Genomic DNA, 11,026 nt, shown 5'->3' with positions numbered 1-11,026 from the left:
TAAATTCGAGCCATGTGATTGTTTATATAATAACCATTGGAGATTTACATGGTCGTTAACTTCACGGCCTATAAAATTAGTAGAGGTACATGCATGCTCGTTCGGACATCCACGTTAAACTAAAAAAAAAAATCCCATTCAATTCAAAACAATCATCGACACCTCACATATATGATAATACACAATCCTTATATTCTTGTCAATTTTGGGTCCATTTTTTTTTTAATTTTGTTTTGTTTTTTTTTTTTACTAAAGATTGCCGCAGGTAAAATCGACATGTCATTCATTCTTGAAAACAATCCTCAACATACGAGGCACGCGATAATACACAATCCGAAGAGAAAGGGAAAATCAAGGACAGTAACAAAAGGACTATTGAGAAACAAATTGAAAGAAACTGAAGTTGGATGACTAAATCAAAGAAACAAAATTCGAGGGACTGAGGAAGGGAATCTGCACGGTGAACAATGCCGTAAATGGTAATCTGGATGAACATGGATTACACAGTAAAACCCATATCCTCTTTCACTTTCTTTTTAATGTTAATGTCAATTGATTAATAATAATGTTAATAATTGTTGATGCTAAAGCTAATAAAGCCAAGGGAAAAGAAGGAACACAGCATAAAACACATTACCTGTAGGCATATCAGGATTCTAGGTGATAGCTGCAAGCGAAGTATATGCTATTAATTCGGAATCAGGATGCACTTTACGTCTGTAAAGCAAAGAACAATCATCTTCAGAAGGTTATACATGCTGCTAAACTACTGAAGTCACTCCCTGTGAGTGTGCGTGCGAGGTTGCAATCAAGAGATGGGAAGTGTTGCAAGAATAACAAAGCCCTATCGCGCTGCCATGAAAAAAGATTGGGAAAGCTTGAAAAGGTACTACGAGCGACATCCTGAAGCTGCAGGTCTTCCGTTGACTGTCACCAAGGACACTGTACTTCACATTGCAGTACACAGTAACGACAAGAAACTGCTCAAACATTTTCTGGATAACGCACCACCATTCAGTTACAAGGTAACTGATTTGTATGGAAATAATGCTGTTCACGAAGCAGCGGCCACAGGCAATGTGGAAATGGCCAAGATCCTGTTGAATTTTGATAGAGAGCTCCATTGCAGCACAACAAATGATGGACAGAAAAACGAGTATTGTTCTGACGAGCTACTCCAAATCATGAACAATAGAGGAGAAACTGCACTCTTCAGAGCTGCTGCATTTGGCAGGACCAAAATGGTGAGGTTTTTGTGTTTTAAAATTAAGAACAAGGATGTTCATCGTAGGAGACACGATTCAACCTCCATTCTTCATATTGCGGTCCTTGGCAAATACTTTGGTATTTCTTTCACTTAACCTCGGAAATTTTGTTTTCTTTATTTTGTGATGCTCTTCTCGAATTAACAGCTATATGTTTTTAGGGAAGGCATGTAGCTTTAAATTTCTGTTTTTTCAATTAATGCAGAAACAGCATCGCAATTGGCAGTATGGGATGCATACCTTCCGGGGGCGGTGGATGAGAATGGCATGTCATGTCTTCAACTGCTTGCTAGCATGCCATCTGCTTTCAAGAGTGGATATCCCATGGGAATGCTGCAGAAACTTCTTTATTTTTGTATGTTTGCAGCTTTTGTTATGGTTTTCAATGGTATCTCTAAGCCCTAGGCAATTGTTATAACTTCATGATTCTCAATATATAGGCCTTCCAGATATTGGCGGTGATGATGATAAGGAGCTTGGTGATAGTGACGACGTCAAGGAAAGTGGAAAGCTCCATTCGAGTCCGGGACAAGATTTGGAGAGTGGCCATGGCAGGATTCTCTCTCACCAATCCAACAATTCTGGTTCAGGTTTTTTCTGTCCCTTCAGATTGAAAGAAAATACTGGCATATGCGATAAATTTACTTGACTTCCTCAAGAATCTGTCTTATTTCCAGTGAATCTCTTACAAAATAGGCATTACCTTCAAGTTGTAGTTTGTTTTTTGATTGTTCATTCTTGTCATGCAACCGAAAATAGATCTCCTTCAGGTCCTCTATCTGGTTTCATTCACTGATCATATAAAAAAGGTTCTTGTTCCATTTTTAACTTGTCATAGATCTTCTTCGACTAACCATGTAATTTGATGAAAAATTGCAGCAATTTCAAAGATGTACCATGGCGTATTGAGGTGCATGGCTATGGGTATGCATTTTGTTTTCTACAAATGTTATATTTTCATCAATGAACTGCAAGTATAAATAATCTAGAGCGAATTTTGGATGCAACTCAACTTTGTTGCTCTTATATAGCATGGATATTTTGATAGGATTTCCAGCTATTAGAAAATTGTGGGGCATAAAAAAGAAGCAAAAAGGAGTGCTTGAACTTGTCCAAATATTAGCTAAAACAGACTTGACATGGTGGAATGCAAACCTTGGGAGGTCTGGGCCGTCTGGCCATGAAATCGTCTCTCATGACAAGGTAGATGAAGCAGAAAGAGAAGAAGAGTATCAGTTCCCTTCGGATCTTCCTAAGCAAATTAAAACCACCTCTCCTAAGGAGACTCCTCTTATTGCAGCAGCAAGACATGGGATCGTGGAGATTATAGAAGCTATTCTTGATGTGTATCCGCAGGCTATAGAGCACATCAATGAGAAGGATGAAAGCATCTTTCATGCTGCAGCCAGATGCCATAGGAAAGAAATTTTGGACCTTCTTCCATCTTCTTATGCTTTAATGCCGAGGCTTGGGAGGAGAATCACTTGTAATGGTGACAGTATTTTGCATCAAGCTGCATACCTAGGTGAGACTCATCATAGAGACAGACCAGGAGACGCCCTACGCATGCAGTCCGATATTCAGTGGTTTAAGGTGCCTTATTCTCTCACTTGTTGCTTCAAAATTTCCATGTAGACTGCCTATCATAGCTTTTTTCCCCTTCGGTGTGGCACGTTCTGCTTTGAAGTAGCTTTTCTTCCCATTTACATTGCCTTCTAGTTATCTAGACTGCAGTTTATATGGCCACATAGGGACGTACAAAACAAACAAGTTAATGCTGCAATAGAAACGCAATATCAATTAGAAGCAGACATGCTAAACAGTTGCAAACTTTTGCTGTTTGAAGGCAGAATAACAGATATGGCCTCAGATTTTATGACACCAGATTGCATAACAAACTAACTTCTAGTTTTCCCTTGTCCAATTTATTTAGAGGGTGAAGAAAATTGTGCCTGCATATTTCTTCAATCATCGGAACGAGAAAGGACAGACAGCCCAAGAATTATTCACCACTGAACACAAAAGGTTGGTGAAAGACGGGAGTGAGTGGCTAATGCGAACAACACAGGCTTGTACTCTAGTTGCAGTTCTAATTGCCACAGTTGCTTTCACCTCTGCCTACACAGTTCCGGGAGGTTCCAACTCAAAGACAGGCCATCCTTTGCTTATCGACACGACTCCATTTCATGTCTTCACAATCTCAGACACAATATCATTGTGCTTTGCCCTCACTTCGGTGGTGGTGTTTCTGTCCATCATGACATCCAACATGAACGAACAAGATTTCAAGACGTCTCTTCCTTTGAAGCTTGTCCTGGGTTTAACTACTCTGTTTTTTGCTGTGACGGCAATGATGGTTGCTTTCGCAGCAACTCTTGTGCTTATGATCAGACAGAGACTTCATTGGGCTGCGATTCCAATTTACACAGTTGCTTGCTGCCCAGTGACAATCTTCCTTGTGCTTCAGTTCCCTCTTTATCTCAATATTGCTTGGTTTACTGTGAGGGGTATGCTGTGGAGTTTCATTGACTCTCTACCTCGTTCACATGAATGAAATATTGTTGCTGATGAGCTTCTGGCTACAAGGTAGCAAGTCTTGTGGAATTTGTTGTTTCTCCATTTGATGAATGTTTTCAGAAATATTGTATGGAAATATCATATTCCTCCCCATAATTCGGTCAAGATTTTACGTTCTTATTTGTGGAACTAGCTAGCCTGCTACTTCCTGAACTTCTATTTGCACAGCACTACAAGTACTCTTCATCATCAAACCAACAAAAAGATTGATAAAACATATACAATCATGCCACGAATTTGTGAAGATATACAGAATTTTTAGATGATAATTTAAACGAAGTTTAAAAGCTATAGAAGTTTTCTGCTTTTACATGTGAAAAAAAAAACGATAACCTGCCATGGGAAAAAAAGTTCCATTACTGTAAGTCCATAAAATATTTGATGCAGAGAGAAACAACACATAAAAGGCAACACAAAATCCTGCTAAATAGAGTTATTATGCAAAAAAATTAATTAAAAAATTAAATTTTAAATATTTTCTCTTCAAGTAGTTTACCTGTAATTTAAAACTCCTTAAATAAACTTACAAAAGACCTAAATCAACTATGCAACTTGAGAATAATAAAAAATAATAAAAATCCTAAACTAAACCAAACTGTAACTTCTAGACCTAATTTGGATGTCTTCCAAACCATAAGTTGTTATAGCAAGCTGACTCACCTATAGAAATAGGCCTTGGGAAACTCCTAGCAAAACTTGAACATGATTCAATGATTGTATCGAAAGTTATGTATCTTTTATAAGATCAATCACTCCATACAACCCCGGTTTTTTAAGCTTAGACTTGTCTCTTTTTTGGGCTTAGACTTGTACCATCAGTCTATAAATATTTCTTCAAGGCTTTCCACGTAACCTAGTTGTTCTTCAAGGCTATCCATGTAAACCAGTTGTTCCAGATCCGTAACTAGCGATCGATCATAAACACCTGCACCAATATTCTATCACAATCAAGTCCATAGCAGAAGGAATTAATGTGTCTCGGAAGGAAAAAAAAGAAGAAGAAGCAAGATTCAAAGCATAATTAAAGCAAAAGGCAAAGCCTTCAAGCTTGAATTAACACATCAAGAGCTTTAAGCAGAAAAGAATAAACTAATGGGCCATACATATTATTAAAGTTTCCATTCTAATGATTACTAATCTGAAGAAGAAATGAGAATTCTTGGAGAGTTTATATTCTAGTGATTAGTGCTCTGAAAAAGAAATGAGAAGTCTTGGTTTGCAATCTTATCAAAAGTAAATGGACTCCGAAAGGAAAAGTGAAGAAAGTAGATGTGATTCTTTGCTTGATTATTTAAAAAGAAGGAATGTGAAACACGATGAAAACCACTGATCATAATTGGTGTGTGGAATTTATATATTGCTGTATGAGGGAGAATTAATTGAACACATAAACGACTTGCTCACGCATTCCATCACAGACAAAGCCAGAGACATGTATTTCGATGAGTATCGTAAGTTTAAAGCCTTATATGAAAGTATGCGGAAGGGTGATGAGACAGAAGTGATACGTCAATATGCAATGATGTCCGAGGAACCATCAAGCAGAATGACTGTCTGTGAAGATACAGTCCTTCATATGGCGATCAATATGAGGCATGAAAGCATTGCCAGCGAAATCTTGAAGCATCACATCAAAGATCCTGGAACATTGACTCGGAAGAATGTGTTCGGAGACACCATACTCCACGAAGCTGCTTCCACCAACATGACAAAACTAGTAAAGGAATTGCTGGAGAAGGAACCGCTATTACTATCCATGCCTAATAAGTACGATGAAATGCCTCTGTTTAAAGCAGCCCAATTTGGTCACACTGAAATGTTCAAGCTTCTTGCTGGTGAAGTGGAGAATGAAGGTCCAGAGAAAGCTAATCATCATCTGTCTAGGAGCGACAAAACTAACATCCTTCACATGGCTATCCTTGCCGAGTTCTTTGGTAGGAACAACTATAACTCATCCTGCATATGCTCTTATGTTTGAATGATAATAATTTTTACTAGCTATTACATTGTCAAACTGTTTGTTATGGCAGATCTGGCATATATGATAGCTAAAAAGTACCCGGGCTTGGTTGCTGCGAAAGACGGAAAGGGGAAGATAGCGCTTCAGCTGCTCTCAAGTAATCCATCCGCATTCAAGAGTGGGAGCAGCTATGGTTTACTGAAGAGTTTCATTAATTATTGTAATGCCATCTTTCCTTCTCTTTGAATACATTCTCCAAGCCATGCACAGTGTAAATGAAACATGGTCATGTATACTAGGAATGGACACGCACTGTCGCTGATATAAGGTAGATATAGGAAAAAATAGAAAGTGATATTGGCATAACAAATCAATGAGATGTGCTCTCTCCCCATAACATATTAAACCAGATTATTTGTTAACTAGTTTACTGGCGTACGATGGTGATTTCTAGGTGTTCCCGATGATGATGCGGAGAGGAAAGACAGCAGTGGTGAAGAAGACAGAGATAAAGGTATGTTAGATGTGGACCAAGAAGGTGAGGATGGTGATAAAGCAAGAGACTCCAAGCTCCTCCAAATGCTTAAAGTTTTTGTCAACTTCTTCTTTATGATAATACAAACAATTTCTTCAGGTATGCTATGTTCTTACAACTCCATAAACATTTGCTGCAATGTGTTTTGCCACATGTTTGTCCTGATGTTTTCCTACGATGTATTTTGCCAGGTAGAATTAATTTCATATATTTCTTATTCATTTTGCATGAAAAGTTGTTTGATGTTTTGAAAGTGTTTTTTTTTATATTTGTTTACAGCTCAACATTTTGGTCTTATGTGTGATTATCAAATTTTGATATACAACTCCCATTTGCAGTTCTAAGGAAGATGAATCAATCACTTTGGAGCCTTTTTCGTAAAGGTGATCTCCTCCATTCTCTCATTTCTCTCTCTTGATCTCTCTCTCATGAATGAAGTTGAACAGGTTGGCCAATGATGGAAAATATCAGGAAAGAGAAGAGAAAACATGAATCTGCTTTAAGGCTTGCCAAACTATTGATTGCAGACGACACTTCATGGGAACTTATGAGCACCGAAGAAGACATAGGAAAGATAAGCGTTCTGAACCCTGAAGCAGAAGAAGAAGAAGAAGAAGAAGAAGAAGAAGAAGAAGAAGGACGCAGAAAAACAAAAGGAAAGCAAGGAAAATTAGGAGCCTGTGTGACTACTCCACAAACACTGGAAACATCAAAAGCAAACAATTTTTTAGATGGTGAAGCTGGCTCGACACCAACCCCAACCTCATTAGCACAAGCCCCAGATACATCAAAAGCAAACAATTTAGACGGTGAAGCTGAAACCTCATTGCTATTAGCAACTAGCAATGGAATAGTAGAGATTGTTAAAGAGATACTTAATGTATATCCTCAAGCAGTTGAACATGTTAGTCGTAAGGGGCAGAACATAATGCATGTGGCTATTAAGAACCGTCAAAAAGAGATATTTAACATGGTCAAGAAGATGGAAATACCAATGACCAGGTTGGGTCGACGGATCGACAAAAATGGCCACACCTTGTTGCACCATGTTGCTCTCATGCATTACTACAGTGGAGGAACCCTGCCTGGTCCTGCACTCCAACTACAAGAGGAACTGCATTGGTTTGATGTGAGCCATTTGTCTCTTTACATTCATTTGTCTTGAATATGTTCAATTCCATACTGATTTGATGATATGCAGCGTGTGCGGAAGATAATTCCTCCCCATTATGAAATGCACCGCAGCCGCTACAAGGATAAGACTGCTCAAGAATTCTTCAAAAAAACACACTCTAAACTCCTCAAGGAAGCTCAGGAGTGGCTAAAGAGGACATCAGAGTCATGTTCTACTGTTGCTGTTCTCATTGCCACAGTTGCCTTTGCTGCTGCCTACACTGTACCAGGAGGATCCAATCAAGACACCGGTCTTCCTGTCCTCCTGCATGATCCTATTTTCTTGGTTTTCACTGTCACGGATGTTCTATCTTTGGCAAGCTCCTTGACTTCTGTTGTAATGTTCCTGTCAATCCTCACTTCCCCATTCCAGCTTCAGGATTTCCGCCACTCTCTCCCTCAAAAATTGATACTCGGTTTCTCTTTCCTCTTCTTCTCGGTCGCAGTGATGATGCTTACATTCACCGCGACCATTTTGCTCATTGTTCATTTGAAGAAACGTTGGACTACGCTTCTCGTTTACACCGTTGCATTCCTTCCGGTCAGCATATTTGCTCTCTTGCAGGTCCCTTTGTATTTGACATTTATGAAGACCTTGAAGAGCTCAATCAATCTCATCAGGGTTCCTATTAATTCCGTCCTTAGTTTGGTTAGGGCCACTCTGTCCTCCATTTGCAAGAGGCGTTGAGATGAATTATAAGCAGTCTTCCTACACTCTTTTCTATCATTACTGCTCTCCTATCTCTTAACCTCCCTTAAAATAACCTTCCAAGGTGTTTGTTATCTGTTTTGAGCTATCAAGCTTTATTAATAGAGTATCTGATCTCTCTGACCGCAAGAAAGTATAAATCCTTTCCAATGGCCACTATCTCTCAATTGAATTAATATACATGCAACAATCTCAGAAAAAAACAGCAATTCACCTCTTCAAGACCCTCAATCATGCCGCTAAGAGCTGATACTTAGTTTTCATTTGTTTTTCATATAAGCTGATAGAAACCGGGGGACTCACTACCAATGTGGCCCTTTGATTTTGCTTTCCATCTATTTGATTGCGAAGGAATAATAAGAAATTGGAGAAATTAATTTAATTTTCCAAATTGGGTTATTTTGTTTTATTTTAATTTGAGGATGGTGATGAATTAAGTGAGCTTTTACATTAGTTTCGCTGAACTTTGAAATAATTTGCTGACAGGCAAGGAAGGACTTTACAGAATTATTTCGCAGAATCAGTTCATGCAGACCAAAATAGTATGATTAATTGGTGTGTAATGCTGCACTGTTTTCTTATAACATAATGGCTTCCGATCATCTCATTTCAATTACCCAAAACTCTAATAGGTTTTGCTCTTTCAAGTTCTGTTTGTTCACTAAGAAAAAGTTCGTTGTTGGATTCCTGTATTGCGTCAATAGTTGGGCTACCTGCTTCTAATGGTTCTCTACACTGTCTCCAATGCGTAATACTATTAGCCTTGTTGTCCTCAAAAGACAAGTCAAATTACAGAAGTTTCAAAACAATTCTTAAACTCATTAACTGAGAACCCCTTTGGATGCATATAGAACATGTTGAATCATTTGCAGTTGATTCGGCGGGAGATGGTGGCAAGTGTCAACCAAAGAAAGATCAAGCAGCTAGCAGCTTTGAAATCTATGGCAAGATGCAAGCTGTGTTCATTGAAATGGACAGCAGTCCAATTGCAAGTTTTTTTTTTTTTATCAATACAAACTTAAGCGTCTGTTCTATTGAAATCAACATTACAAGTTGATGGCGGGCTTCACATCTCTTTTCCTCTTGTTGTGTGTGGTCCCGCACCATGTGATGGTGGGACCACCACATTAATTAGTAAGAGACATCAAGGCAAGGCTATCTCTCTGAATTAATATAGGAGCTGCCACTGTAGATGGCAGTAGCAAAAACGGGAGAAAAACAAGAGAAAAGAGAAGAAGAGGTAGCAGAGCAGCCTGTGTTCTTTCTTCGATTTCCAGCTCGTTCACCGTTGGATCGGGCTGAGATTTTGACAGCAGCTTCTAGACACATTCCTCTTCATTCTGGACGGTTGGATCGAATATTGGTGGTGTGGAAGCTGGTCGTTTTGACATAAAACGGGGCTGTCATTTTTGTGAGTTTTTCTCAAATAATTCTCCTTTAATCTTGTTGTAATCCAAGAATAAGTAGTTCTTGATGATATATATGTTGTATCCCTTAGTTGAATCTGAGGAAGAACAGTTGTGAACCCATTATTTGTGATAGTGGAAGTTTTTAGGTGGACTCCGGTCCCGTGGTTTTTCCCGCATCAGGTTTTCCACGTAAAAATTTTGGTGTTAATTTGTGTGATTATTTGCATTATATTTGATCATTGTTTGAATCTGTTTTTTACTGCACAAAGAGGGAAAAAGGATTGGGACTTGTGAATTGTGAATTGTATTCCGCTGAATTGATCCGGTTAGTTGTCCCGAGTTTTCCCAACAAAGTGGTATCAGAGCATTTGGTTGTGTAGATTGAATTCTTGTGCAGTTAAAATGGAAAAGGAAGATTCAGGTATGATAAAGCTCACTTCCTCAAATTATTTCCTATGGAAAACAATGATGGAGGATCACTTATATTGCAATGATTTGGCTTTGCCGATTGAATGTAAAGGAATAAAGCCTGATGACATGGATGATGCAAAATGGAATGGACTAAATAGAAAGGCTACAACTAATGTTAGAAAATGGGTATCTTCTAAGTCCATTAATCATATTTCTCAAGAACATGATTTGCCAAGGAGAGTGCACAAAACAAGGTTTTTGTAATTAGAGACCTTGTGAATTTGAAGTATAGAGATGGTGAAGATGCTTCAGTGCATATAAATGTATTCCAAGGGTTCTTGAATCAGCTGTCATTGATGAACCTTGAGTTAGCCGATGAAATGCAAGCATTAATCCTATTGAGTTCATTGCCGGATAGTTGGGAGACTTTGGTAGTGTCACTTAGCAATTCTACTCCAAATGGAAAGCTCACTTTGAAAACAGTGAAGGATTGTATCCTTAATGAAGAGAAGAGGAGGAAAGGGACAAGCACTTCCGAGTCTCATGCACTTGTTACAGAAAGTCGAGGGAGAAGTCAAAGCAGGTTCTCTCACGGCAAGCAAGATGGAGAATCCAGCAATAGAAAAGGCAAATGGAAGCCAAGAGGAAGATCTCAGTCAAGGAAGGGTTTTAAGTGTTATTATTGTGACAAGCCTGGGCATATGCAAAAAGATTGCAGAAAGTATAAAAGAGATAAAAAGGGTAGAGATGAAGACAAGAATGAAGAGAATGGTACAACTGCAGTTATGTCTGATGGTGATGTTGCCATTGTGTGTGATGATGGCTGTGTTAATCTTGCATGTCAAGATACCACCTGGGTTGCAGATTCAACAGCTTCTTATCATGTTACACCTCGACATGATTTTTACACATCCTACACTGCTGGTGACTTTGGTCAAGTTAGGATGGGAAATCAAGGGATGGCTAATGTTGTGGGCATTGGAGATA

General features: G+C 38.7%; 2 protein-coding genes across 3 annotated transcripts; both read left to right on the top strand.

Annotated features, from left to right (window-relative positions):
• The first annotated feature begins 606 nt into the window (after nucleotides 1-606).
• Nucleotides 607-3,971, top strand: LOC133698901 (uncharacterized). Of its 2 annotated transcripts, none has more exons than XM_062122008.1 (6): nucleotides 607-1,344; nucleotides 1,471-1,620; nucleotides 1,706-1,855; nucleotides 2,145-2,189; nucleotides 2,323-2,858; nucleotides 3,199-3,971. In XM_062122008.1, the coding sequence occupies exons 1-6, from the start codon at nucleotides 816-818 to the stop codon at nucleotides 3,817-3,819; spliced, it is 2,031 nt and encodes a 676-aa protein (XP_061977992.1). In that variant the 5' UTR covers nucleotides 607-815; the 3' UTR covers nucleotides 3,820-3,971. The 2 variants fall into 2 exon arrangements, with proteins under 2 accessions (XP_061977992.1, XP_061977991.1); XM_062122007.1 differs by having other exon boundaries at nucleotides 608-1,344; nucleotides 2,314-2,858.
• A 1,209-nt stretch (nucleotides 3,972-5,180) lies between these two features.
• On the top strand, nucleotides 5,181-8,618 carry LOC133698914 (uncharacterized). The gene is made up of 6 exons (XM_062122023.1): nucleotides 5,181-5,776; nucleotides 5,873-6,022; nucleotides 6,257-6,436; nucleotides 6,676-6,720; nucleotides 6,784-7,466; nucleotides 7,539-8,618. Exons 1-6 carry the CDS (start codon nucleotides 5,275-5,277, stop codon nucleotides 8,196-8,198), a joined length of 2,220 nt encoding a protein of 739 aa, XP_061978007.1. The 5' UTR covers nucleotides 5,181-5,274; the 3' UTR covers nucleotides 8,199-8,618.
• The last annotated feature ends 2,408 nt before the right edge of the window (nucleotides 8,619-11,026 follow it).

Source organism: Populus nigra, chromosome 7, assembly GCF_951802175.1.
Source record: "Populus nigra chromosome 7, ddPopNigr1.1, whole genome shotgun sequence".
NCBI classification, from domain to species: domain Eukaryota; kingdom Viridiplantae; phylum Streptophyta; class Magnoliopsida; order Malpighiales; family Salicaceae; genus Populus; species Populus nigra.
The sequence above is the reverse complement of the archived record's forward strand: the minus strand, read 5'-3'. Positions and strand labels throughout refer to the sequence as shown.

Coding starts and splice junctions, on each gene's coding strand:
- LOC133698901 (XM_062122007.1), top strand. CDS start 816: ATGGGAAGTGTTGCAAGAATAACAAAGCCCTATCGCGCTGCCATGAAA. Junction 1,345..1,470: donor GGTCCTTGGCAAATACTTTG/GTATTTCTTTCA, acceptor CAATTAATGCAG/AAACAGCATCGCAATTGGCA. Junction 2,859..3,198: donor CCGATATTCAGTGGTTTAAG/GTGCCTTATTCT, acceptor CAATTTATTTAG/AGGGTGAAGAAAATTGTGCC.
- LOC133698914 (XM_062122023.1), top strand. CDS start 5,275: ATGTATTTCGATGAGTATCGTAAGTTTAAAGCCTTATATGAAAGTATG. Junction 6,721..6,783: donor TTGGAGCCTTTTTCGTAAAG/GTGATCTCCTCC, acceptor GAAGTTGAACAG/GTTGGCCAATGATGGAAAAT. Junction 7,467..7,538: donor AGGAACTGCATTGGTTTGAT/GTGAGCCATTTG, acceptor GATGATATGCAG/CGTGTGCGGAAGATAATTCC.